Source organism: Aphanomyces astaci, assembly GCF_000520075.1.
Source record: "Aphanomyces astaci strain APO3 unplaced genomic scaffold supercont1.43, whole genome shotgun sequence".
Taxonomy (NCBI): Eukaryota; Oomycota; class Saprolegniomycetes; order Saprolegniales; family Verrucalvaceae; genus Aphanomyces; species Aphanomyces astaci.
This window is the reverse complement of record NW_009798306.1, coordinates 207,409-234,700: the sequence shown is the minus strand read 5'-3', so window position 1 is coordinate 234,700 and position 27,292 is coordinate 207,409. Positions and strand designations below refer to the sequence as shown.

Genomic DNA, 27,292 nt, shown 5'->3' with positions numbered 1-27,292 from the left:
TTTTTCTTTGTCGTCGCAATCAAAAACTTGCCCTTGGAACTTTCCCAAAACCCCAATGTATAAACTAGTATATTGTCCCCGGGGAAATGGATGTCGATTCGAACAGTTCCATGTCGAGATGTTACTTGTACAAATCTACCGGTAGTAGAGGACTCACATCGAGAAAAAGTACCGACATGCCGACTCTTGCGATGATTAAGGTTGGCGATGTAGTGCGATTCAACGAGACCCACCGCATGCTGATATTGCTGTGAAAGATGGACTTCTTCTATTCATGGTTAATCTTGTGGGCCCATCCGAGAAGCCGTTTCCTGTGGTTTATATGCAGTACTACCTACCAATCGAAAATTACAATCAAACACTGACGACTCGATCGCGAACTTTGGAGTCTTTCGCAGGTTTGTTTCGATTTCGACTCAATATTAATAATACTAGTAGTCCTGTAATATTAATGTATGCTAACGTTACTATTAATAGTAGTATCCAGTATTAATACTATTAATGTTAATAGTAGTACTGTGTCAACAACATCAACTTGCCCGTGACTGGCAGTTTCAGATATTGCAAACAACTCACCGTTCGATTTTTGATTGGTCGATTGGTGATCCCTGATTGGGTGCATATGTACGACATACCGCGGTTCAAACGACATCATCATCTCGTCGAGATCTTGGGGCAATGGAATCGCCAGGTCCGCCGCCGCTGTATACGCCGGCGATCTCTCAAGACGCGAATATCGTGGACGAGGACGATCAGTTGCTGCTCTGCCAAGACGGATACGCGTGGGACTACGTCCTGGTGTTTCCTGCGCTTCCAATGTCCCCACTTGGCGAAGTGTTTCACCGACTGCATTTGCCAACGAAGAAGGCCAAGACCACGACGCCCACGGTGGACGAGATCTACTACCGCCTCAAGAAGGCCGGGTTGACCCTCAAGCTCGCGTGTCCGTCCGCGTCGTCCAGTAGCCGCCATCTCTTTTGCTTGGTGCGCGGGTCTCGGCAGATTCTTGCGCGAGAAGCCGATCGCATCGACCTCCTCATGCCCATGGACAAGGACAAACTGCGTGACGCGTCGCATCGAGGGTTTCCAAACTGTGGAATCGCACCATTCCCCATCGACGACCCGTTGCACCAGTTCAAGCTGTCTCCGTACGACTCGATCTACTTTCGATACACGTGTCGCGATGACATGCAACCGTTGTACGCCAAGCAAGGCCCCCACGACGCCCTCTTTACAAGCAGCCAGCGCATTCTCCTTCTCGAGAGCATCATGACCAATCGACATGGCGGCGCGGGGCTGAACCTTGACAAGTTGAAGCACTCGAACGTCGTGACGACCTACTTTTCACTGCACGACGTGGCAGAGCTTTCGAGGGTGACAACATCGTGGCTGCAGTGGGGTCAGTATCCATGGCAACAACCTCTGCATGCCATCCAACGGTACTTTGGCTCACGGATTGGCTTGTACTTTGCGTTCCTTGGCTATTATACAACATGGCTCATCGGGGCGGGCGCCGTGGGGCTGGTGCTGTGGCTCGTAGAGTTGTCCGACCGCCTCCCTAAGGACATTGTGGTGGCTATCACGAGCACACTGGTGATTATTTGGGCGACGATCTTTCTCAAGTCATGGAAACGGAGAGCTGCACGGTTGGCCTTAGAGTGGGGAACGTCCAACTTCAGCACGCTAGAGCAAGTTCGTCCGCAGTATGTGGGGCAAATGCTGCCGAGTCCAGTCACAGGACAGCCCATGCTGTACTTTAGCAAACGAGAAAAGAGCCGTCGACGATGTCTCACGTGGCTGCTGCTCACGTGTTTGATTGCGTTGGTGGCGGCGGTGGTGACGGCGATTTTCTACTTGCAATTTGTCATGCTGGAGCGCGGGTACTCGATTCGCGTGGGGCCAACCGAAGTCGTGTTGGCTGGGCCGGTCACTTCCTTGGCCAACATTGTGCAGATCCACGCCATGTACTACGTGTACAACCAACTCTGCGAAGCGATGAACGAATATGAAAACCACCGCACGCAGTCATCTCATGAAGGTAGGAATCCCTGCGACGACACCTTGTTTTGAATCGCTGTTGTTGTTGCACTTCTAGGGTCGTTCATTGTCAAATCGGTGCTCTTTCACGCGGTCAACAACTTTGCCGGGCTGTTTTACATCACGTTTGTCAAGACGTACGTAGGGGCCGCGTGTGCTGGAAATGATTGCATGGGGGAATTACGACTGTACCTGCTCATGATCTTCTGCTTCCAACTGGCAAATGGATTGGTCCATGACTGGGTGGTTCCCCATGTACGAGTGCTGTACAGCCAATGTCGCGCCCGTGGGACGTCCGCCGCGGTGTCGTCGAAGGTGGAAGCGCAGTTTTACCTGCTCGACTACAGCTGGCGCGTGACGTTCAACGAGTACTTGGGCTTGGCCATGAAATTCGGGTTTACGATCCTCTTCCTTGGCGCGTCTCCGGCCATGTCGTTGCTCACGCTCCTGAACAACTTGATCGAATTACGCTCGGACTCGACCAATCTAGTGATGAATCACCGCCGCCCGTTGCCACGCCAAGCGTCCACTTGTGGGCAATGGACCACCGTGCTGGAATACCTCGTTACATTGTCGACACTCACCAACGGGTACGACTCACTTGTGTTTAAAAAAGTTCATGAGCCTGAAAACCGTAGATTTGTCGTCGTGTACGCGTCGAATGCGCTCGTGGTCAACACAAACGACCCAGGAGCGAGGCTGGTGCAACTTCGTGCATTTGGGGGCTTCGTCACTGCGATGCTCGTCGTTCGCTACGGAGTCACAACTTGGATCAAGGACGTTCCGCACGATGTTGCGATTCAGTTGAAACGGCAAGCATTCTTGGCCACGAAAGTCTACGTCCGGGAAGCCGACGATGTCGTGCCTGTGTACGAGTCCATGGGCAGTGTCCGGCTTCTCCCAGTAGACAGTGCGTCCCCAGTGTGAAGGACATCTTCCAGCTTACGTCCCATCACGGTGTTGCGGCGGTTGCCCTGGCTTGCTTGCTGCAGCGAAAATTGAAAGTGAGTTGGCGCGCAATTCCAAGCATCCGGATAAAAAGTTTTTAAAAATACGTATCCGGATATATTATCCGGCATCCAATTGTCTTTGGTGCACTGAAAAAACATCGCGCGTCCACTAAACATGGCGGCGAAAGTTGGCGTGTCCATGTCCATCCGCTTCCGCGGCGAAGAAGTGCATGCGTTCTCCGTGCACCCCGAGGTACCTGAGGACATGTACAACGCATCCGAGAGCGAGACGGTTCCTCATGCATATGGAGGCAAGGAAGACGGTGGGGCGCTGCCGGAGCCCAAACAGACTGGAGACCACGCGTTGTTAGCGACAGCGATCAAGGTACACTACGCTACCACGACGATACAATCCATGAAATACTTGTCATTTTGACGACGCACTGTCGATGTGTAGAATGCCAAAGCGAGCAGCGAGGCTTTCTTAGCCGACAAGTGCGAAGGTCCAGTGAAAGTCGACGACATTTAAATCTATACATCCCTTTTCTCTATGCCATGTCTACTCTGTCTGGGGAGGCCGTGGACGTGTTGACAGGTTCCCTCGAGGGCACCACGAGCTTCTTGGGTCGACCGACCTTGCGTTTGAGCCATCGCTTCGTCTCGGGGGCAGGACCCACTTGGAAGATCGCGTTCGCCTGCGCCGTTCGTTGGGATGCACTCACGACGCTTTTCGACCGTTTGCAAGTCTGACAATACCAGTCCACGGTAGGGGGCGGCAAGCGGTGGAGACCCGCACATCTACGTCACCATCATCCTCACCATGGACAAAGTGCATCCGGTATTGTCACACGTACGACAAATGAAACGCGGCAGGACATCCGTCGCAGCATATCAATTCGCCGGCCGTGCCGCACCGATGGCACGCATCTTCGTTCAAGTCGTTCTACACCAACATTCTTAGTCTCGTTGCACCAACATTCTTCTTTAAAAAAAAACGCAAAAAAAACGCAAAAATTTGACGAATACCTACCGTTTCGCCATGTTGGTGGTGCACGCCGTTTTCAATGTTTTCGACGAATCGGTAGATCCGACCGACGTCCAACTGGTTCTGGGTAACACGAAGGCGGCGGTTCCACACCGATCGCCCTTCGGCAAACTCGTGCACGTCTACACCAACCATCATCATCAAACACGTACATGCTCGTATTGTCGAAACTAGCGAGTACCTTTAATCAGCTGGTACCGCGACTCGAGCAGCGACTTGCGGCGCGGTCGTGGCTTGGAGCATGGCATGGTCTTGGTCGTGACCGATTCACGGAGCAACAACGTCGAGTAATCGAGCAAACCGCCAGCGAGGAACGACGTGCAAGGCACTGGCGGGTGCGTGAGGACGCGGTGGTACCAGTTGGACGGTGTGGTCTGGCGCTTAGTGGGGCGGGTCGAGAGGAAGTACGTGTCGATGTCGACGTCATCTGGCACGGCATGGCTGAGGAAGAGGCGCTTCCTGGCATACCCAAACTCGTCGATCCAGTCTCGGTTCAACTAGATATGGTTGTGTTATTCCAAGCTAGAATGAATGAATCGACACAACCAAATACTAAATCGACAGAAGAATCATCGGCAGAAAGATTTAGCCAATCAGATTGCAGGAAACAACCATCATGATCTGATCGATCGATATTGTGAATTCGTTATAAACTTCCAAAATTCGCGTGGTTTGTCGAATCAAAATTGAACCACGCTGGAGTCTCTCTGATTGGTTGAATATACTTGTCCTTTCTGCAAGAGCCAATCAAATTCACTCAAAATTGGATTAGCCAATAGCGTCGATTCGGCGGCAAGATTCGATTCGACGATTCGTATCGAATCCACAATATAAATTTGGCGAATCAGCACAAAAGTCGGCCAAATTTTGGGTAAAAGAAAGACAATATAAGTATACTACAACATCTGTCACCCATCACCATTCAAATTGGACACTCCATTCAACGTGGACAGTATAAAGCAAGCAAGCAATGTCGTACATGAGCGCTTTTGAACAACGCGAGCGACGACACTTTGATCGGTCGCGGCCACGGCTGGTCCCCGTCGCCAGGTTTCTAACTCATCCATGGAATTAGACCATCATCATCATTAGAACCACGTACATCGTCGGCCTTGACCGAGTCTCTCTTCTTGAAACCCATTTGGCCTTTACACGTGGCAGCCCCACAATGACACGCGACGCTTTGCGCCCCCACGTGGGTAAACTAGACACTCCACCATGGGTACATATTATTTCACTGAGCAGATTACGATAGGTATTATTATAATATATTGTCAAAATCGATTCGACATTGGATGATCCAAATCGGCAGACAATCGATCGACCAATCAAAACACAGACCACGAATCAAGTAGCCAATCAAATTCTCGCTTCAACCATTCCACAACTACGTAAATGTCACCAGAAACCATCCATCGATCGAGTTGGTACCACGAGATCAGCACAATCAAAAGTCCATATATATATTGGCTGCACGCACAATCCTACTACTACTAGTACTACTACTTACCTGGTAATCGAATGTGATTTCTTCGCCGCGAGCAATGGGCGCGAGGGCGACAATGCCGATGCGGAGGATGTCGCCTTCGCACGTCCTGCATTCCATATTCATCACATGACTACTAGAATAGGGTGACGGGTACTACCATTTTTGAGCGCTGCAGTTGGGCGCGCAGCTGTGGTTGATAAAGCGACTCACGTTGCCCTTGTACTGGGCGTCGATCAAAATATCTTTTTCCATCTCGAGCATGTACGTGTGGGTCTAGTGGTGTTGTATATGAGACTTGTATCCATTTTCAGAGGGTTTCAGAGTTACTTGTCCCGACGCGATATTCGCGGCGCGGCGGTCAGCGGCCATGGCCTCGTCGATGACTTCGCCGACGTATTCCACTACAAAGTCGCCGGCTTCGATGGATGTATCCGCCACGAGCCCAAAGCCCTTGGGTCCCATGTACTCGACCCGTGTGGACCTGGACAGAAGAATCATCGGCAGAAGGATTTAGCCAATCAACACACCCCATCATCAACGTCGAATTAGTGTATGACTTGAATTAGTGTGATACCCATCACCACAGGACACCTTTTTACATACAAAATTCAGGACAAAGAATCGATCGATAGATTTGGCAAAGAATTAACACAAAAATCGGCCAAATTTTGGGTAAAATAAAGACAGTATCTATCACGTGAATGTCTCAGGTCACGGTCGTACTTGGTGGCTTTGTGTTGGAACGGGCGGTTGCGGCACTTGGTTGGGTCAGGTGCCGAGCACGTGTCCTTGCCACATTCGATCAAGACCAGCCTGGGTCGTCATAAGACGACTGGGTCTATTCGTATACTGTATGCATGCGTATATGGTGTCGTACTTGTTGTGGCATGTGTCAGTGCAATACGACACGTCTTTATGTTTCACTGCAACGGATGACGTTGACGCTGTCGGTCGCGACGAGCTGCCTCGCTGGTGGTCTTGGCCGTAGCACGTGCATCGACTGCTCGCAGATGCTTGGGCCATGGGCGCTTTCTTGACAATGTACACGTTCTTGGAAGTTTTCGCGTACTTTGGTGGCACCCACGTCAGTTCCACGGCCTACGTGTCGTGTTGGCAAGATTGTTAGCCTCAACACCAACGAATACGAGCTACCTCAGCCGCAGTGAACTCGTCGGGCGTAAAGTCCAACGTGTAATCGGAGATACCGGCGGTGGCATTGGCCAAGTCGTGGAAGTATGTGGCCAGCGGCGCTTGGTGGCGGAATGGCAGGACAAAGTCCGACGCAACACAAGGCACCTGTTTCCTCAGCGCTTTGAACACGCGCTTAGCCAGGGTGCGTGGCGGCTGCTGCGCACCTGACGGCGTCGCGACGGATGCTGCTGACGAGTTTCCGCGAAGTCGAGGTCCCATTAGTTCGTCGCGAGTCGGCTGGTGGCGGCAATGCCTTGGCTGTCGAATTTCAAATCGAATCGACTAGCCAATCATGACACGAGCGTCGCGTACCACCTACCATATGGGAGGGAACGGCGACAACTACGAGGACCTGCTGCAATTTGAAAATCCTCGAATTATGGAAAAGGGATTAAAACTCCCTGATTGGTTCAATATTAAATCAACTTATTTATGATTGGTCAGATGAGCGCTCAGTATTTATTGCCTGATTAGTATTACGTTAATTAACGTTACTGTTGTAAACAGTAGTAGGTTTTTAAACCTTTTACTACAGTACTTGTCCATTGGCATCAGCTCGCATTAATGAAATTATTTTTAGTGTGAATAATATTACTTCGATCCGGATTTCTTATCCGGTTCTGCGGTTTGATTGTGATTATTCAGCATGCCGCCCAAGATTTGGTATCTGCAGATCTTGGATGTGTCCACGTCGGTGTGTCTGTACAGCAAGCAATGGCATTGGAACGAAGGCGCAAGAGTCGAAGGATTGCGAGCCCTCGTGCACAGCTTCGCCCAATTCGCCCGAGAAATTGATGGTGGACCAGTGCAGACAGTTCACTTTGGGCAGACGCTGTCCATGCCCTTGGCTGGATCAGCCGCCTCCAGCAAAGCTGCGACGTCGGCGGCAGCACGGCGATACTCCACGTCACTGCGACAGAACTTGCTTCAGTCTCGAACGTCGAACTCTGGTTCGAACTACGGCACCACTCCCGCCGCGGCTGCGTTGTCGATCAACACGTCAAGTCCGCCTTCTATGAGCTCGTTCCATTCTGTATCCCCGCAGTCGTCGCCCATTGTGCATTCCCCACCTTATGCAGCAACCAGTCAGAGCCTGCATCCGCACAAGTTGCAAATGCTGTCTGTGGAAAACGAACATTTCCAAGTCGTGTTGTTCCATGATGTCCACAACGACGACGTCCGCGGCACGGCGCACATCCTACTGGATTCGTTCACGACCAAGTTTCAACAGTCCAAAGAGTACGACGCAGCCAAGCCAATCATCCAAAGCCTCATGGACAAGGACGAGAACCGCCATTTACTCGGCCTCTTCCAGCGATTTGACCCGGTGGTAGATGATGTGGTTCACACAGACGTTACCGCCGTGGATGGTATTGTAGTGTCTGGTGTCGACGGAATCCAGTCGGCACAGCTTTAAACCTGCGATGATGCTAGTTTTTGGCTAACGTTATACGTTGTTGTTGATGTTGGATTCTCCGGAATATCTCAAACTTATCCGGATATTCTAATTTCTGACAACAAACATGCCACCTCCGAATTTATTCCAAAAAGTTCAAACGAATGTTCTTCGTATTATAGAAGGTTATCGGATTTAGAAGGTTATAATGACATGTTCATAGAGCAAATGTTTGGATCTTCACATTAATTTACACGGTAAATTAATAAATAAAAGAAATAGAAACGGAGTAGAAAGGCCATGATGATACCATATCATTCCGAAATTTGCCCACGAAGGCGCACATGCAAGGGTCTGCGTTCATGAAAGGATCGACGAGCTCGTCAAGTGTCCACATGGACCTGGATGGGGGAGACCGATGGATGTATGCGATGGTCTTCCCGAATAAGGATGAAGGGCGCGTGCGGGACATTGTTGTCCAGCTGCGACAGGCGGCGCTGGAAGTGAAGCTCTTCTTCTCGTCGTCGCAAACGGACGGCAAGCCGTCGTTGATCATTTGCAAGCTTCGGGCCAACCTGAAAGCACTTCGTGCGGAAGCAGCTCGTATCAACTTGCCCATGCTCATGGACCCCGAGAAACTTAGGGCCGTAGCAAAGCGTGGTCTTCCCGCGCATGGCATCGGTACGTCGTCTACGAATGTATCACTCGTCGCTAACAAAATGCCCAATTTTTAGAGCCATTCGAAATCGGCGACGAGAAGACGCTCCAAGGGGACGTGTTCCACCCGTATGAGAACATCCACATGAAGTACGATCTAGCGGACGACGTGCAAGACTTGTACCAGCGCACGACGCTGGGCGGTCACTTTTCGTCGACGCAGCGAATGATGTTGATCGACAGCATCATCGTGAACGTGGCGCATGTGAACATCGACAAGCTCAAAGCTGACGGTGCGTTGCACGACTGCTTTCCATTGCACGAGGTGGACGAATTGGCTGACCTCCAAGCGCGGTGGGTCGCGTGGACGTACTGGCCGTGGCGGCAGCCGATTACGCACATCAAAAACTACTTTGGGTCGAAAGTCGCCATGTACTTTGCGTACTTGGGGTACTACACGACGTGGTTGGGTGCCGCGGGCGTCGTGGGACTGCTCGTGTTTGTGGCCGAGGTGTTGTTCCAGAACAACCTCATCGCCGACATCCCACTGAGCCATCTCCAGCTCAACGCGACGACCGTGGTCAAGGTCGGCCAGGTCGTTCAGGTGTACACGGTGCCCGCGTTTGGCATGTTCATGGTCGTGTGGGCGACGCTGTTCCTCGAAGGGTGGAAGCGCAAGTCGGCGCGCCTCGCCCTCACATGGGGCACGGCGACGGTGGTCGAGGACGAGCAGCCGCGGCCCCAGTTCCACGGCCACATTGCCAAGTCCCCCGTCACGTCGGCCAGCATCAAGTTCTTCGACCCGATGGTCCGGCTCCAGCGGCGCGTGGTATCATGGCTCGTGCTGGCCGCGCTGTTGGCGGTCGTGATTGGCCTCACGATGCTCATCTTCCTGCTGCGGTACTACGTCGTGACGCAGAACCCGAACCTGCTCGTCGTGACGATCCACGGGCATGCGTACCCGTACGGGTCGTACGTGGCGGCGGTGGTCAACTTGGGTCAGATCTTTGTCATGTACAAGATCTACGATGGCCTCAGCCTCAAAATGAACGACTACGAGAACCACTCGACGGAATCGTCGTACGAAGCCAACTACATTCTAAAAGCCATCATCTTTCACTTTGTAAACTCGTACGCAGCCTTGATCTACGTGGCGAGCCTCAAGAACCCCATCGAAGGCCACTGCCTCAACAACGACTGCTTTGGCGAACTCCGCGCCGCGCTCGTCATCATCTACGGCTCCCAAATCGTCATTGGCAACGTCAAGGAAGTGGTTGTCCCGCGGCTGTACGCGTGGTTTGTGCGGCGCCAGCACGTCGTCACAGACGTGGTCGTGGGCTCGGTGGAGACGCAGTTTTTTCAATCGCATTATGGGTGGAAGGGCACGTTTGACGACTTTTTGGAAATGGTGCTCCAGTTTGGGTACTCTTCGTTCTTTGTCGTGTCGTTCCCACTCACGCCGTTGCTGTCGTTCGTGAACAATGTGCTCGAGATTCGCATCGACGGGTACCGCCTCACGCAGGACTGCCGCCGCCCGCGGCCCCGCCATGCCGCCCACATTGGCCTCTGGAGCACCGTGCTCGAACACTTTGTCACGATCGCAATCATCACGAATGCCTATGTGATCTTTTACACGCGCAACTACGCGGCGGACGTGAGTGTGTACCTCAACTGGACAAATGTCAACCACGAGTTTGTCGACTTGGCGCTATTTGTGGCGTTTGTAACTGTGGTGCTGGTGTTCCGAGGCCTCTTGTCCCTTGGCATCTCGGACGTGCCCGAAGACGTGGCCAAGCAACTCGCACGCCAAGCGTTCCTTACGTCCAAAGTGCTCGACCATAAAAAGGATGACGGCGACCAAGCGCTCAGCCTCCACGACCAACGACTTGGTGCCCACAACGTGGCTATTTTGAACCGTGACGACGACGAGTAGAACAATACAACAATGTACTGTACACCTATTAGGTGTACAGTACATTGTTGTATTGTGGAGAGGGATGGATTTGTACTGTTATTAGTCGTAGACATGGAATATCATATTGGCGATGATTTCAAAGTTGCCCATTTTCCATCGTTCGTACAAATAGACCCGAGACATTTGATTAGCTCATTTCATCCACTTAAATTGAATAGGGATTGTAGCCAATCAGCGACAAGGAGTTTAAGATGGACCAATGGGAGAGAGTTCGGTTGGCGAAATTCGATTGTACGGGGTCCGGAAATTCGGACCGAATCTCCAATATTATGATATAATAGTAATAACTCTTTTATCCCTGCTTAAGGTGCAGCAAACTATAGCCATCGCATCCACCGCTACCTCCTGTACTGGTCACCTTGGTGTCGATGCTCCACTTCTACGTGTATGTGTCTTACAAACCCACACTCACTTCCATCACTGGTACTAGTTTGTACATATATATATATATATATTGTCGTTTCGGCCAAAATTTGGACATTTTGTGCGGATTTGCCAAATCCATCGATCGATACTTTTAGTACTACGTTTTTGTATTTTTTAAATGATTTTTTATACTGGCCAACGGTGATGATGCCCATCATATGAATATATACTGTAAAGTGACACTTCCTAATACTCCCGCACCTCTTTGGACCAGAATTCACGCCAATATATGTAGTTACTATATGCAAAGTTGTGTTTAATACTATTAGCACCCGTCCAGCGTAAAGCCCCACACTTCGACGTGCGTACACGAGAAGGTTTCGCCCGGCACGAGCGGGTTGGACCCAAATGTGTCGCACTTGCCCGTCGTCCCGTGCACCAAATCCGCATCCTACGACCACACAAATATATATTTAACCACAAATATATATATATATATATAGTTGGCAATAGTTTGTACCAAGTACAAGCCAAACGCGTTGCCGCCGCCCATAACCAGTGACTCGTCCGAGCACAGTTGAAAGTAATTGTTCTTGCGGCTCCACGTAAATGCATCCAGTTTCCCCAGAGGTGTAAACCGAAACAGAAAGCTCGACCCGTTGCCGTGGTAGTTGCCCGACAACTGCCACATGTCCGACGCAAACCCGCCAAACACAGTGCCGTGGTCTTCCTTGAGCAAAAGCAACGTCGGGCTCTAAGAGAACACAAATAATATTTTATTAATATCCACCAAATTCGGATAAAACGAATAATATTAATATATAACACTCGAATCGTACCTGGCCTTTGCACAACGTTAGCAACGACGTGAGAGAGCTTCCATGCACTTCGTTGCTACGAAATATTAATTATGGAAAGAGGTCTTTACAATTAGTATTCTCGTTCATCCGACATTTTAGATATAATATATATATATATATATATTCAGATATAATATATATATATATATTCAGATATAATATATATATATATATATTCAGATATAATATATATGTATGTATATTCAGATATAATACATATGTATATATATTCAGATATAATATATATGTATGTATATTCAGATATAATACATATGTATATATATGTACATTCAGATATGATATATATGTATATATATGTATGTATATTCAGATATAATATATATATAAATATATTCAGATATAATATATATATACATCGAATATTGATATGTATTCAGCTATATTTAATAATATACATACATATATATACAAATATATATATATACCTAAACAGGAGCTTCCACTGACACAACTGACACGTGATCGGCAGCACCGAGTCCAACTCGGCGACAAATGCATCGGTCAAGATCCCCGACTTGCCAATCAATTTGGTCGCCATATTCACAGCATCGTTGGGACTATATATTTAAACAATATGATAAATACATGTATATATTTGGATATGTACGTTTGGTCGACGGTTGCCTGTGTCTGCTGTTTGCGATACAAAAGCCAGTCGTCCACCAACTCCTCCACAGAGCTGGGCGACCGCTGGAGCAGCCACGTCATCTGCGCCTCGGTTTCCTCCAATATGCGCCCAAACTCGGGGCGCCCGCTCATGCTCCAGTTGTAATCGAACACGCGCACAGCCAACGCGAACAACTTGGTAAAGAACACCGGGTCGCCAAACACGTCCCAGAATGGCTCCATCGACAGCAGGGTAAAATCCAGCACTGGTTGGTCGGGGGTCGGCGCCAGCTTGAGCACGTTCAGCAGCACCAGCGCCAGCGCCGCCAATGCTTCGCCCATGTTGTACTCGTGCACGCGGTCGGCCAACAGCTACCCATATAAACCGTGTACACGAGTCATTTTAGCGACTTTTTAGCGACTTTTAGCGATTTTTAGCGTGTACCTGGCATGCCGTGGCATCGGTGCGGATGAAATACGCCACGCATTGGAGCAATAGCTGGCCCCCGGCCGTGAAATTCGCTGCAATCGACGACTCGCGAAAGCCAAAGCTCTGCCACAGTGCCACGTCATCGTCCACAAACACGACGTGGGTCGAGTGATCGTTGCTGGCACTCGACTGGAGTTGCTGGTCCACGTGGTCCACTTGGCGCTGGTACGCGGCCAGCACCAGCCCCAGCGCCGCCGCGTCATCCGTCATTACGGGTTGCTTGAGCATGGCCGGAAACGTCTGGAGAAACTCTTGTTTGCGTTGAAACTCCTACATTATATCAACCATCACATACCCCCCACATCGAATATATATATCATATGTATCCGAATAGAATAATTGCGGAAAACAAACACACCGACCGATAGATATTATATATTTCGATACCACGACGCGTGGAATCGAATGTAGTATAAAATATCGTAACTATCATACTATCATTGCGGAAATCACACACAGACACGGAATATATGTAGAAGTTATAAAGTATTATACGACGTAGTATATATATTTATATAATGTACACACCGACGGACAGACACCGTCCGTGCATAAAACCAACAAATATATTGTGCTTTCGAGTGAAATACGTGTTGTGGCGTGGTTTCTCGTTGGAATTTAAATCGATTTGATTGGCTACCTCTGATGAGCTCAAAATTATTAGCCAATCAAAACCTTCTCAATGAAATTGAACCAATCAGATCGATTGTGCATCAGTTTGGTTGGCGCGATTCGATTGCACCCCCTCCCCAAATTTGTATCAAATCGACAATACATATGGGTGGACATATAATAAACTTCGACATACATCTATGACGGATAATGGGATATGTTTATACTAGTAGCGTCAACATATATATATTTATATATTCGTAGGGTGGAACATATATATGTTTATATCCTCGTAGAGTGAACTATATATATATATATATGAAAATCATCGTGGAGAGTGATATATACATGGCTTTTTAGCACAGACCTCGTGGGCGTTGGCAATTTGGTCGCGCACTTCTTGAAAGATGGACGTGTGGTGCAGAAGCAGCAGTTCCACCACGTGCGCGCCGATCGCCGCCATGCGGACGTCCTGCGTCTGCATCTTGGTCATGTCTCGCTTGCGTACGATGGCCGGTGCGAGGGCGATGGACAGACCCACGATAGTCAGTCCATTCTCTTCAGCATGGTTCAGCACCTCTGCCAACGCCCCAAACACCTACTCCAATAGATTTATATATATATATATATATATATATATATTTACCACTTCCATCGTAACCTTGTACTCGACGGGCAAGTCGGCCACGAGACATGTGAGGTTGCGCACGCCATCCGCTTCGTTGGCCATGCGACTAGACGCAACGAAAGCGTCGAACTTGTCGGAAGTGACCAAGGGCTCGGGAAGATGACGGAGGAAGTCGAGGAGGACCGCCGACGCCACATGTGGATCCACACCCGACGGCGGCATCTTGCCATGCGATTCAATGTAGTCCTTCACGGGGGCCACGTACACCTACACGTGGCATCTCATTGTTAACAGTTAATGGTTCAAGTGCAATCAGCACTTTTTATTTCATGGTTCAATATCTACAGTTTAGAATGAATGATTGTTCAAGTGCAATCTACACTTTAGAATGGTTCAACTTGAAGTAACAGTTAACCCAATTATATATAACAGTTAACCCTACTCGGGCCAATACATAATTCCAGTCCATATAATATATCGTTTGCTTTCAACTATTATAGTACCCAACACGTCACGACGTACTACTAGTAGTAGTACTAGTAATAGTAGTAGTAGTAGTACTACTACTAGTAGTAGTAACACCAGTCCAAAACGAGACCACCATTACTCTCAAACAGGACAGTAGTAGGCCGTGTTTGGGGTCTAGTAGTACTAGTAGTAAGATATCGTGATACCTGCGACACGGTCGTTCGAAACAGTCGCGGGGTCGCCGCGTGCATCTTCAAGAACGCCAGGCACTCGACGAGGAAGTTGGGCACGGCCAAATGCGAATGAATGAACGCATAGCGTGTGTGATACGGGTTCTTGACCAGGAACGACAGCTCCACGTTGAACGCGTGCTGCCATGGCTTGATGCCCTGTGACACCGTTAGGAGGAGCTAGTCTCACGGCATACGAACCTTTTCCCGGTCCGACAGCGAGCGGGCACGGGTGGTCAGAAACTCGTCAGCTGGTTCGTACAAGATCGATCAGAGTCAGACTCAGACTCAGAAACACACCTTGGGCTGCGACGTCGTTCACGAACGAATCGATGTGTTCAAACACGACGTCGACGCGGGACTCGGGAAGAGGAGAAGCAGAAGTTGGAGGCGGCAGGAGGCCCCCCGACAAGGTTGGGAGGCTGGTCCGGCGTCGGGAAAACTCGCGGTCCGACACGTGCACATTGAACGCCAGTTCCTTGAGGTACGACAGCAGTTGCGTCATGATCGTCGTGCCTTCCTGGCATCGCAAGAGAGCGTTGTCGTCGTACGTGGCCCGCAGGAACTGCTCGTTGGATGCCAGGAGTGCCAGCTACAAACAAGTTTTGGCATCCCATCATGAACAGAGACGCGTGTTCCTACAGCGAGCGTGGGCTCGACGAGCGACTGGTTGAGCGCGTGGCGAATCCAGTACCGAATACGTCCCGCATCCGTCGAAGATTCCTTGGACGCTTCGTCGATGGCTTGACCGATGGGGTTCGAGGGCTCGGTCAACGTGGTTTTGATAAAGTGCAAGAGCAGCCACGCCGACGGTGACGCCGTAAGGTCTTCGCGGAGGCCATGCTGTAGACAGCCCTGGATGGACCACAAGAGGTCGTGCATGCCAATGTCTTCCTCCTCCAGCGGACGCTTGCCTTGGAACTCGAGCTTGTTCTTCTCTTCATACCAGTTGCACACCTCCATGACAGCTTTCTTCAGTTGCGCCTACAGAACGCACCAGCAGGATGGCGATAATGATAATGCTGCAATGTCCACATGGAACACCCAGACGCATGTGACTCTCATGTACCAGTATGTCGAAGCGCTTCTTCGCATGCTCGTCGTCAGGTGCTGCGGAAGGCACGAGCCATGCCGCCAACCGATTGAACATCCGCTTCCGATCTTCACAACAAATGTTGTTCTCAAACGGCGACTTTTTAAAATGCATACATTCATCCAATATATTGGATCTCCATTTATTTTATCGTCATTATCATATCAAAAGATGTGTGTGACTTCTCGGCGCGACGACCGTTGTCGGCATGCAACGAGACCTCGCAGTACGAATGGTGGTAGATGGAGCTGAGATGTGGACGACGTGTGTGATCATCGGTGAAGGAGGGAGAGCGCACCCCCTCCACGATCCCATCATCCATGCGATCTCATGGAGCCCTCATAGGCTTCCCTTGGATGCATCCTGCCCATCCATGACCAATGTATCGCTTCCGAGGACGGTGGGTGGGTGAGTATGTGTGCATCATCATTGAGAGACCGATGGTTTCAATCCTTGTTAAACAACGGATGGTTCGACTTGCCGACTTTGATGCCGGTCTGAGTGTCGTTGTACGCGACGATGTTCTTGCGCATTTCGGCGGCGGCGGCGGCGTGCTTTCCCCGGCTGGACGGCGCCACTTTCCGCTGGTGGATCGTGGACGTCCACTCGTCCACCTCTTTGCGATCGCCGTCGTGGAACGTCAGCCGTCGATACGTACACAGCGCCAGCACCATCTCCACCGACGTCTTTGCCCACGCGGTGCCGTGTCGCGCCATCAACGAACGCAGACACGGCAGCAGCACCCGATCTAACGCCGCAACATCCGCCAAGTTCTCCATGCTCACAGCTTCGTCCCGCCGCCCCGTGATGTGCGCGGCGATGAGGTTGGCGGCCTTGGCGAACACGTACGTGTCGTCTGTGAACAAGTCGTTGTGCAGGACGGCGTCCAATACCCAGTTCTCGATCACGTCGCTGTCGAAATCGGATGTGCGTAGGAGGGATGTTCGGTGTCTACATGGTCATCATATTGTAGTTAAGGAGTGGAGGAATGGAGAAAACAATAACAATGCGGGTCGGACTTGTCGACGACGCGGACGAGCGCGGCATAGGCGGCGCGGAAGCTCGCGTGATGGATGCGTTCGGGTTTGCTGTTCATGATCGTTTGAACGCATTCCATGAGCAACGACATCGTGTGCTCGTCCGGTCGGGGGGTCGACGTGCATTGTTCTTCTAGAAGCGCGCTAAACAGCGCCGACGCTTTCCCAAACTTCTTGTCCACAAGCTACAAGTGGGTCAGTTCAGAGAGCTAGAATGACTCATGTACCATGTATCCTTTGAGCTTCTCAATCGTCTGACGGATGTCCAAGACTTTGAGAGGCTGCTTGACCTCGTCGACTGGTTCTTCAACCGTGGCGTCCACGTCGTCACGAAACGCAACGTGACGCATGTCGCGTCTTGCTACCTTCTTGATGGAAGGAACATCATCGTCTTCACGGGATCGTTTGGGCGACGCCACGAACGATGTAGCGAGAGCGGGGGCAGCGATAGCGCTCGGCAGGTCGGCGTACGGATCGTCGTTGCTCATATTTATATTGAGTTCGAGTAGAAACGTTTGGTAATATATATGTTATTTAAACCCTTATATAGAGTATACAATATCCTTCCCGTTTAGCTCAGTTGGTAGAGCGCAGGACTTTTAATCCTGTGGTCGCGGGTTCGAGCCCCGCAGTGGGAGTGCTTTTTACATTTTTCTCACCTTTTTAGCCACCGTCACCCCCCATTTCCAGCCCCCAACGTACAAACGCGATCGAGTCAAGTCATCCCTGGTGCGCGAATTGGTCAAAGAAATACACGTGAATAGTACGTACGCCCTTGATGTGCTGCTTTATTTGTTGCTGTTTTTCCTGCCTGCGACCTTGCGATATGTTTCCGAATATAAACTACTGTACCATCAGCATTTACACGAAGTGGCAGGGTATGTAGTGGCCTCGACCACGGTAAACTGCTACAGAGTGTGTGACATTACAGATGCGAATCCACATGGGGACACTATGGTGCTTGCTTCTTTGTGAACGACGGCAGCAGCTTTGCAGTTGAGATCGACGAAGTCAAACGGGGAGAAAGGCTGCTGGAGTTGATCGTCCAGCAAGTACACGATACCGCTACTTGCGGACGACCTGGCACTCTTTTGGCCCAGGACGGTAAGTGGCTGCAGCACGTCAGTTGCGACGCCAACGCCGCGAGATGACCGACGTCGTCAAATCACTCCTCAGGAAGAATGCTATGGGTCCCTTGTTCAATATTGGACACAAGCTGCTCCTTCGACTTCCCCCACGATGACAAGTATGGACAAATCCACGTTTTAGTGGTTTTGCCGCCTGCGCAATGGGATGAAGTACGCCTACCCAAGAAAATCAGATGCGATCAAATATATGATCACGAAGGCCGCGTGGGCGCTGGTACTCGTTTCCAAAGTGGGCGTGGTACGACGACACCCCAAGGCAGCCCCCTAGCTTGGAAGCGATAAAGTCGACGCTCATGGTGTACAAGCCGCCCTCGAAGCTGCTGCTTTGAATTTGAAAGACTTGTTGCGAACACAAACTGAGCCCCCCTTGTCCCCTTGTGCGCTCAAATTGAATCTATTGAGAATGCAAACCTTGCGGTCGAACGTCCCTTGAAACCAAGGATGGCGATTGTGATTGTGTGGATGAAGCGTTTATCATGCCCCCAGGCTCCGTGTTCAACAATGTTGGAGATGGCACAGTTTTGTCCACTCGACTGCTTTCGGATGCCCTCGGTGGTTTTTCATCGTCGTTGTTCGTCTGCAAACAAATTAAAGTTGAACCACGACTATTTCGGATAAAGCCATTCAAACCAGCACTACGGTCCTCAAGGCCCCCCGGCATCGGCAAGTCGGCGCTCTCGTGCGGTTTTGCTGTTACTTGGCCGTCCGTCATGAGTACATCATTTTCCTCGCCCGGGGTCTCAAATGCGACGAGGGAGACAACTTCTATCCCTCCTCGTCAAATGTCGTGCTGGGCTTTCGAAGCATCAATGTCAGGCTGGGCAGTATCCACGCTGCGTCGCATACAAGATGGCCACGCTAGGGAATTCGTGTCAAGCTGAAAATAGAAGGACACGACAAGGCTTTGATCGTGGGGGACGGCTACCACCAGGCTACCTTTAGGGACTCCCTGGAGATTTTATCGCATGCCGGTTGCTGTCGACGTCGGCTCGATACCGTCCGTCTAGCCGACACGCTCGAAGGCTCCTCCCTGCAGTCCCAGCGTGGTCCCTGTAGAGTCTCAACGACTTGGCAAACAGATGAAAATCGGATGTTGACGAGCGGGGTACAGTATGCTTACTCTGGCGGGAGCCGACGTACTTGATTTTACCCTTCAACTGGACGAAGTGAAGGTGCAAACGTTGGCGCAGTGTCGCACAAAAACCACGGGTGACACGCCAGTGGCACTTTACGAAGGCGTCGCCGGGCCAACCCATGCAGATATTCGTTGGATGCGCCGGCTGTTCGTCCAAAATAACAAGGACAACATGAAGTACTATGTACTAGTACGTGGCACCGCATATGTGGATGCATGTTGTCGCCGTCACCACGCAATAACGTTATTGGCGACTTTGGAAATGGCCCTCCGATGTTCTGAGACTTCCACGGACAAATCGCTAGCCCATATTGGCTTGTTGCAACTCAGCATCGCAGACAACCACTCGTTTGGTTGTTCGGAAGTCGTACACTTGGAAGCACATTTCCCTGTGACGACGGTCCGACAACATGGACCGACGACTGCTTGGAATTCCTTGCGACCGACGCCATCGCCTACCTACCTGCCGATTTCAGGCGTCGACAGCATCCTCGTCAAACACAAAGTCGTCTAATTACTAACATTATCTCCATGTAACCACGGCCCAAGACAAGTACGGGTGTAGACATCACGTCGCGCTACCACTACACACATGGCCTGCTTTATCTCGGCCTATACTGGTCCAATTTCGCTCATTCTTCGGCTGGTCATTCCCTCAGAGGTGGGACCAGCCCTGTTCACGCAGACATGGGCTTGTCTCCACATGCGCGTGCTACACGACAGGCGTCGGATATCGCTACAGAGATGACCTGCTTGCTCTACCTCAGCCTCTACTGGCCCAATTTTACTCATTCTTCGGCTGGCTGATGGAATGTACAGTAGAGTTGAATGAAGTTCAATGTCATGTAATGTTCTTATCATCGGACGTGTTGGCAGCATCATGCACGCCCGCATGAATTCAGTGGGTACGTTGGGTTTCTTGCTGCAGCGCAGTTACTGCTCAATGGACTTCGTGGTTACGACCATGAATAGCAAACCCATGCCACTACTCATGCTACAATGTTGCAATCGCCATATTTCTAGCTTTGAACGATAGCCTGCAACTAAGTTGTGCAATATCTACTACATTCATTACCCCGCTCGTAGACAAGCCGTTCCTGAATGTCGCGTCTCCTCGAAAGCCCTCAGCCCCTAGTATGGCTATACGAGCTAGTAGCTATAAGTGCTAGTGCGATCGAGGTGCTTGGTATGCTACCACTTCATTTGAGGTTCGCTGTTTTGGTCATTTCCCGCACCCTCAAGAAATGCAGTACATGTACCAGTATGCAGACAAGGGAGAAAGATAACATGGAGAGTTACTCGTAGGAATTGTGTTGAGTAGTGTGCTACTTACTGTACCGGTAACGTTAACTGTACCGGGACTGTGAGACCTGCCGCCGTCGCGGAGGAAGCCGAGTTCATGAGCGGCATCAGAGTATATGCAAAAACCACATGAATGTACAGGGATTTCTTCGACTTCATTTAAGCACTGGTCGAGGAGCCACGAGCTTTGCACCCCAACATTCACGCAACAAGGACATGTCCTTTGTCATAGATGTGGCTGCGGCAGTACCACATCTATGACAAAGCACTGACCAAAGATCTTCATCCCGTCCAGGGTGGTGGGGTGGTTGGCTGTGTTAAGCTGCCATACCATAGAGAGATCGTCGTCAAACAGAGGCTTCCATGTTAGTCTCGTGAGGTAAGCGCTTGAGTGTGCGCACTTGGTCTAGGTGACCGTGGCCTTCCGACAGCGTCGGCGGGAGGTGCCGGCTGCTCTGTCCAGCAGCACTTTGGCTTGATTCAACGATCCGAGCGTGATCTTTGCGCTGGCCTAGGAGCACAACCAGGGAAACCACTTGGGAGGTTGCATCGCCATGGAAATCTGACTGCATCGTGTCATAGACCCCAATGCTGTCCAGGTCGGCAAACCCGACTTGCTTCTCGATGAGGTCGAAAACGTGGGCGCGGTCGCGTCTATCGAGTGTTTGCTGGTCACTTGGCGTCTATAAACGTGGCTTTTTGGGGTTGAAGCATGGCCACTTCAAAGCGAGCGTTCAACACAATTTATCGACAAGTACACTTCGTACATGCACCACGTGCGCTTGAGGGTCACTGAGTCCCGCCACGGAACCAGCACCTTCATCACTATCCTGCCCGTGTCCGCCACCGCCTTGCGAGTCCGCTAGCCAGCGCGGCACCGTCTCGGACGGATTGCCAATCGTGTGCTGGTAGTTGGCAAGCATGCAAAACCAAAACGATGTGTGTTGTCGTGACCGAGCTGCTGTTCGTCGCGCAAGTTGTCCATGGCGTCGAAGACATCCACAAACTTGTACGACCACGCACGCATGGCTGATGCCGAGTGGATACTCGGCAGGTTTCTCGTATCCATCGCTGGACCTTTGGACGTGGTCCGCTTGGACGCCCATGCGTATACCACGACACAATGAAGGCAGACATCGCTGGTGGACAGGCCTTCGAACACATCTCCGCCGCCGTGGAGGTCGATGAAGTGGTGAAAGTAAGCCAGCGACAGCCCTCATGACGTGGCATCGTCCACCATCGTTGCATTTGGTCCTAACGTTAGTATTATTAAGTATATATTAATACTATTGTCGAATTCATTTTTGAATGACCCAGCAAGTTCACATCCTTGAGTTAGTATTATTATTAGTAGTACTAATGAAGAAATTGATGAAATATCGACCGATTATTGCCAAAACACGTTGGCTTGTCACACGAAACAGCAATAATCGTGTTGTTTACACATCGAGCCAGCTACCGGTACTGTAGCTCCACCACGCTCATCTGCAGTTTCCCACGTCGTCCGTCCTCATGGTCGTCGGTCCTTCGCCCTTCCTGTCGCCGCTGCAACGCCAAGTGGCTGAGACAGGCTCGTTTCCACCCGTCCCGAAGGTGTGCGTCGTCACAGGCGGCACGGGTTTTGTCGGACAGCGCGTCGTGGAGATGCTCGTCGAGCGCGGCGCGGAGAAGGTCGTGTCGTTCGACATAGTCCCCAAGACTGCCGACGGGCACTGGGACCACCCCGCGATCAAGTACGTCGTCGGCGATATCGCTGATAAGGACGCCGTGTTTGCCGCCGTCCAGGGCGCCGACTGCGTGTTCCACCTCGCGGCCGCCGTGGGTCCGTTCCATCCACGCGAACTGTACCTGCGCGTCAACTACCACGGCACGCTCAACGTGATCGACGCATGCAAGTTCCACAACGTATCCAAGCTTGTCATGTCCTCGTCTCCGTCCACACGCTTTGACGGGTCGGACATCGACGGGTTGACCGAGGCCGAGTTGCCTTCCATTCCCATGACCTCGTACATGCAAGAGTACGCAGAAACCAAAGCCATGGCTGAGATGGCGATCACAGCCGCGAACTCGCCGACGCTTCTGACCGTGTCCATCGCGCCGCACCAGGTGTACGGCCCACGAGACAACCTCTTCACCCCCAACATCCTCGAAGCCGCCGGCAACGGATCCCTTCGCGTGTTCTCATCCAAACACACTGGCTACGGCTACAACAAAGTGTGCTTTACCCACGTCGACAACTACGCGCACGCGCTCATCATCGGCGAGCGCGCCTTGTACCCTGGCAGCCCCGCGCTCGGCAAGTTTTACGTGGCCACGGATGGCCACACCCACACGTTTCCAGAAGGGTATTCGTACTTCTGGAAGACGGTGGATGAGGCGGTGGTCGCGATGGGGTTCCCGTCGCTGTGGGAGAAGGCCATGCTGCCGTCGTGGCTGCTCTGGCCCGCCGCGTACGTGAGCGAGGCGGTCGGGTGGCTCGTGGGACGCAAGCTCAAGCTCAACAAGTTCACAGTCCGCGTGCTTATGATGCACCGGTGGTTCAAGATCGATGCCGCCACCAAGGACCTCAACTTTGAGCCCATCGTGCCGTTCTCGACGGGATGGCTGGACGCCCATGCGTGGTTCCGTACCCACTGGCTGCCGACGTTCCAGGCCAACTACGGCTTGGGCTATATCGCCAACCAATCTCAGAACAAAATCGACGTGCAAGCAGCCACGCTAGACGCCAAGTCGGCGTAGAATGTGTGTGTAGATCAATGGTATAGTATGCTCAGTAGTGTCCTACTACAGTACTACGTAGTACAAAAGTATGGCAACAGTTACACTGTACAATGTACTTCAAAGTATGACAAGTACACCGGGCTTACTGTTAGTACAAATGTTGGATAACGTTAGGGGTTCAGTTGGACATTTCAGACTTGTGTTGTTGAGAAGGGCATTTTGCATAGGAAAGCCTTCCCATGACCTGGCTCAACACGGTTATATATGTAGTATCCGCACGTAAGGCTGAGATCTCACTGTACAGTACGTACATGTATGCCCTCGACAGACGTATCAGTGGTGTAAGCTGCTGCTGCCGCAGTTGCTGGGATCGACGATTGAAAAGTTAGGTGGTGGTTTTGGTGGAAGGCATTGCAATTTCAACCAAGCAGCGAACGGAGTGAATATGAGGGAGGTTAAGACGGTGGGTACAATGGTGAGATTATTCGAGTAGGGATTCTAGAGATAAATCTCAATTTCCGTACCACCAGATTGTTTGAAACATGATGCGTCGTCATAGATCGAGTAATTCCCTGATATTGCAGCAGTCCCACTGAAGCTTACGCAATGCTTTCACTTGTTCTTTTTATGCCATAGTCAAAGTTAGTGAAAACCAAAACATCACATTCCAGCTAACGTTAGGGGTAAAGTGCATTTCAATGGTCTTATCTCCAACGGGGGTCCCTATATCGATGTCCCTATCCCCAAAACCTGTTACAATAGTGGTATCATCGAAGTTACGGATAATTTGGAGATGTATCCGGGTGTTTTTGTCCCCATTTCGCTCGGACATCCCAATAACTGAACATTTTGGGGACATCCCCATAATTTGGGGACAAAATCGCCCGGATAAGCCCAAATTATCCGTACTGTAACATAAAGTAACGGTACAACCGAAGTTTTTTGAGATATAGAGTTGGGATAGGGACCCGCGATGGAGCTCATCACTGGAGATGCGATTGACCCCGGAAATAGCAACACAACGGGTCCGGGGGTTCCGAGGTTACAAGGTTACTGTACTGGTTCTTTCCATGGGGAATCATTACCCGTACGTAAGCAACAATGGAACTGCTTCTCTCAGGGAATTATTCATAGCAAACAGCACACTGCACTATGAATACGGTAGTACTACGCAGTAGTATGCCTTGAGATTATTCGTACACGGTTACAGTCAGGCTACCGGTCCTGCGTAAGGAACTCGCATTCGTTCCATCCGAATGCGAGTTCCTTGGTTCTGAGTGCAACCGTGCGTGTACTACGTACCTATATGCTTATTTGTTACAAGGATTAGCGATGCAGAGATTTCCACCATCATTTGATGGGGTCGTGTGGTCGTTGTGGAACTATAATCTACCAAGTCTACGCATTCCATTTCCTTGGAACGGTGCTCCTGCGGTCAACTCTGCAGTGACTTTAGCTACAGTCCAGGGCCTTCGTCTCTAAGACCTTGGTCTCGCACTTACGGTAAAATCAGTGACTCTATGATAACTTGCATTACTAACTCTAACTTTCTGCATCGTTACGCCGTCGTCACACAACGACGGCGTCAGCTTTTATGTCCAATCAGCATCGTTGATTGTTTGTTTAATGTACAGTATAGTATTGTGAGCAACTTCGATTAGCTCTTTTTTTGCTGATTGTACGTTTCATTGAAGAAACTAACGTCCACAACACCAAAATTAGACCCGCGACTCCATTGTGTGGTTGGTGTGCAATGGTGATCGAGGAGATCTCATCATATTTTCACGGTAGTGCTTTGAATCCGCGTTTCGGTTTTAAAAGCTGTGATTACTTACTGAATTCAAGGCATCGTTGTTCCGTTGTTTATCCACACAGCGTAATCTACAATACTTACATGAAAGTCCAAGTATCGATTTGAATTGCACTGTCACGATTTTGCGGACGAGAAAAGGTATCATGTACCAGCACATTTTTCGATGCTGCGAGTATTTTCGTGGCTAGGCCAAGTGTCGAGTACGTAGTATATATCAAGGCTGTTGACCATTTACTTGGAAGTCATAATGAAGGACTAGACGTGTATGCCACATAGACCCTCATAATACTGTATTTGGTGGTGCAATGTGAACGTTTCAGTGCAACTGTGTCACATGATCGCAGTTCCAGCGACGACCCAACCTCTACAGTACCTCATTCCAAGGTGAGGGCAGATGGAGACGGTCACGTAAAAGCGAGCCGAACTGCGTTGTTTTTTTTATATTACCTAGTACGTTTTTTCATTTGATGTTGACATTGCATATTGAACCAGCTCCCTTCCCTTGAACGTAAGCATTGTCTGTTTGCCAAAACATTGGCCCCGGTGATCTCATATTTCTCCATTATTGGGGCCGACGTAGCATACCGTCGTAGCATGTACAATGCGGAAAGAATCTGCTTTGCGCTGGGTCGCTTGGCCATACAAATTTTGTTTGATGAGGTTAAACCTATTTAACGTAGGTACGTTGTACCGCACCTCTAGCAACATGTCGCAAATCACAAAATTCAATAAACACTTGAGAATTGTATGAAATTGGAATGAAATACTGTCACCCTTTGGGCAAACAACCGTCAGCGCTCAAATGTCCACTTTGGACTGGATCTCTGGTTTGATTGAGGAGGACGTGTTGATACTCAAGTCATTCCCAAACGTTCTTCGTTTCCGAAAGTCCCTATCTTTACAGATACAAGCATGAAGCTCGCACTCATCGTTGCACTTATCGCCGCCTCCGTGATCGAAGCCACTGGCGTTGCACAGCCGTCTTACACGACCACTGCAGCTCCGTGCACTACCACTGCAGCTCCGTGTACTACCACCAAGGCGCCTGTAACGACCACCAAGGCGCCTCTCACAACCACCAAGGCGCCTTGCACCACCACTAAAGCGCCTGTCACAACCACCAAGGCGCCTTGCACAACCACTAAAGCGCCTGCCACAACCACCAAGGCGCCATGCACAACCACCAAGGCTCCTGTGACTACTTCCAAGGCGCCTTGCACCACCACCAAGGCACCTGTGACTACCACCAAGGCACCTGTCACCACCACCAAGGCGCCTGTCACCACCACCAAGGCGCCTGTGACGACCACCAAGGCTCCTGTCACCACCACAGCAATTCCTTACACCACCACCAAGGCGCCTTGCACCACCACCAAGGCGCCTGTGACTACTACCAAGGCGCCTGTGACTACCACAGCAATTCCTTACACCACCACCAAGGCGCCTCTCACAACCACCAAGGCGCCTTGCACCACCACTAAAGCGCCTGTCACAACCACCAAGGCGCCTTGCACAACCACTAAAGCGCCTGCCACAACCACCAAGGCGCCATGCACAACCACCAAGGCTCCTGTGACTACTTCCAAGGCGCCTTGCACCACCACCAAGGCACCTGTGACTACCACCAAGGCACCTGTCACCACCACCAAGGCGCCTGTCACCACCACCAAGGCGCCTGTGACGACCACCAAGGCTCCTGTCACCACCACAGCAATTCCTTACACCACCACCAAGGCGCCTTGCACCACCACCAAGGCGCCTGTGACTACTACCAAGGCGCCTGTGACTACCACAGCAATTCCTTACACCACCACCAAGGCGCCTCTCACAACCACCAAGGCGCCTTGCACCACCACTAAAGCGCCTGTCACAACCACCAAGGCGCCTTGCACAACCACTAAAGCGCCTGCCACAACCACCAAGGCGCCATGCACAACCACCAAGGCTCCTGTGACTACTTCCAAGGCGCCTTGCACCACCACCAAGGCACCTGTGACTACCACCAAGGCACCTGTCACCACC

At 50.8% G+C, this 27,292-nt stretch overlaps 10 protein-coding genes and 1 non-coding gene across 13 annotated transcripts in view; 7 read left to right on the top strand and 4 right to left on the bottom strand.

The window, feature by feature from the left end:
• Window positions 1-678: 678 nt before the first annotated feature.
• On the top strand, window positions 679-2,964 carry H257_12832 (hypothetical protein; the record flags this gene model as incomplete). Its single annotated transcript, XM_009840170.1, has 3 exons — window positions 679-2,038; window positions 2,096-2,627; window positions 2,676-2,964. 3 exons carry the CDS (start codon window positions 679-681, stop codon window positions 2,962-2,964), a joined length of 2,181 nt encoding a protein of 726 aa, XP_009838472.1.
• A 172-nt stretch (window positions 2,965-3,136) lies between these two features.
• H257_12831 (hypothetical protein) lies at window positions 3,137-4,236 on the top strand. The gene is made up of 2 exons (XM_009840169.1): window positions 3,137-3,372; window positions 3,445-4,236. Exons 1-2 carry the CDS (start codon window positions 3,163-3,165, stop codon window positions 3,514-3,516), a joined length of 282 nt encoding a protein of 93 aa, XP_009838471.1. The 5' UTR covers window positions 3,137-3,162; the 3' UTR covers window positions 3,517-4,236.
• H257_12830 lies at window positions 3,493-6,971 on the bottom strand. 2 transcript variants are annotated; one of them, XM_009840167.1, is made up of 12 exons: window positions 6,674-6,931; window positions 6,399-6,619; window positions 6,245-6,334; window positions 5,849-6,002; window positions 5,679-5,794; window positions 5,543-5,627; window positions 5,135-5,236; window positions 5,012-5,086; window positions 4,214-4,529; window positions 4,018-4,154; window positions 3,842-3,930; window positions 3,493-3,785 (listed from the first exon to the last, which is right to left on the bottom strand). In XM_009840167.1, exons 1-12 carry the CDS (start codon window positions 6,929-6,931, stop codon window positions 3,536-3,538), a joined length of 1,893 nt encoding a protein of 630 aa, XP_009838469.1. In that variant the 3' UTR covers window positions 3,493-3,535. The 2 variants fall into 2 exon arrangements, with proteins under 2 accessions (XP_009838469.1, XP_009838470.1); XM_009840168.1 differs by having other exon boundaries at window positions 4,018-4,529; window positions 6,674-6,971.
• Window positions 6,972-7,358: 387 nt separating this feature from the next.
• H257_12829 (hypothetical protein) lies at window positions 7,359-8,160 on the top strand (the record flags this gene model as incomplete). The annotated part of the gene is made up of 1 exon (XM_009840166.1): window positions 7,359-8,160. The coding sequence occupies one exon, from the start codon at window positions 7,359-7,361 to the stop codon at window positions 8,127-8,129; it is 771 nt and encodes a 256-aa protein (XP_009838468.1). The 3' UTR covers window positions 8,130-8,160.
• Window positions 8,161-8,431: 271 nt separating this feature from the next.
• H257_12828 (hypothetical protein) lies at window positions 8,432-10,898 on the top strand. The gene is made up of 2 exons (XM_009840165.1): window positions 8,432-8,789; window positions 8,843-10,898. Exons 1-2 carry the CDS (start codon window positions 8,453-8,455, stop codon window positions 10,696-10,698), a joined length of 2,193 nt encoding a protein of 730 aa, XP_009838467.1. The 5' UTR covers window positions 8,432-8,452; the 3' UTR covers window positions 10,699-10,898.
• A 303-nt stretch (window positions 10,899-11,201) lies between these two features.
• Window positions 11,202-16,208, bottom strand: H257_12827. 2 transcript variants are annotated; one of them, XM_009840163.1, is made up of 13 exons: window positions 16,091-16,208; window positions 15,664-16,005; window positions 15,322-15,613; window positions 15,223-15,272; window positions 14,998-15,180; window positions 14,342-14,590; window positions 14,063-14,293; window positions 13,039-13,353; window positions 12,595-12,965; window positions 12,413-12,544; window positions 11,946-12,000; window positions 11,627-11,860; window positions 11,202-11,557 (listed from the first exon to the last, which is right to left on the bottom strand). In XM_009840163.1, the coding sequence occupies exons 1-13, from the start codon at window positions 16,169-16,171 to the stop codon at window positions 11,432-11,434; spliced, it is 2,661 nt and encodes an 886-aa protein (XP_009838465.1). In that variant the 5' UTR covers window positions 16,172-16,208; the 3' UTR covers window positions 11,202-11,431. The 2 variants fall into 2 exon arrangements, with proteins under 2 accessions (XP_009838465.1, XP_009838466.1); XM_009840164.1 differs by lacking the exon at window positions 11,202-11,557 and having other exon boundaries at window positions 11,596-11,860; window positions 12,413-12,965.
• Window positions 16,209-16,432: 224 nt separating this feature from the next.
• H257_12826 (hypothetical protein) lies at window positions 16,433-17,639 on the bottom strand (the record flags this gene model as incomplete). Its single annotated transcript, XM_009840162.1, has 3 exons — window positions 16,433-17,065; window positions 17,134-17,336; window positions 17,379-17,639. 3 exons carry the CDS (start codon window positions 17,637-17,639, stop codon window positions 16,561-16,563), a joined length of 969 nt encoding a protein of 322 aa, XP_009838464.1. The 3' UTR covers window positions 16,433-16,560.
• A 77-nt stretch (window positions 17,640-17,716) lies between these two features.
• Window positions 17,717-17,789, top strand: H257_12825. Its single transcript has one exon. It is a non-coding gene; the product is annotated as a tRNA-Lys (tRNA).
• A 3,294-nt stretch (window positions 17,790-21,083) lies between these two features.
• H257_12824 (hypothetical protein) lies at window positions 21,084-21,842 on the bottom strand (the record flags this gene model as incomplete). The annotated part of the gene is made up of 2 exons (XM_009840161.1): window positions 21,084-21,419; window positions 21,504-21,842. The coding sequence occupies 2 exons, from the start codon at window positions 21,840-21,842 to the stop codon at window positions 21,084-21,086; spliced, it is 675 nt and encodes a 224-aa protein (XP_009838463.1).
• Window positions 21,843-22,115: 273 nt separating this feature from the next.
• On the top strand, window positions 22,116-23,644 carry H257_12823 (hypothetical protein). The gene has a single exon (XM_009840160.1). The coding sequence runs from the start codon at window positions 22,249-22,251 to the stop codon at window positions 23,473-23,475; it is 1,227 nt and encodes a 408-aa protein (XP_009838462.1). The 5' UTR covers window positions 22,116-22,248; the 3' UTR covers window positions 23,476-23,644.
• Window positions 23,645-26,182: 2,538 nt separating this feature from the next.
• The window catches only part of H257_12822 (hypothetical protein), a gene marked incomplete at both ends in the record, with an annotated part of 3,311 nt that continues 2,201 nt past the window's right edge, over window positions 26,183-27,292 (top strand). The window contains one exon of the mRNA XM_009840159.1: window positions 26,183-27,283. Coding sequence (XP_009838461.1) covers window positions 26,183-27,283 — 1,101 coding nt within the window. The remainder of the gene's footprint in view (window positions 27,284-27,292) is intronic.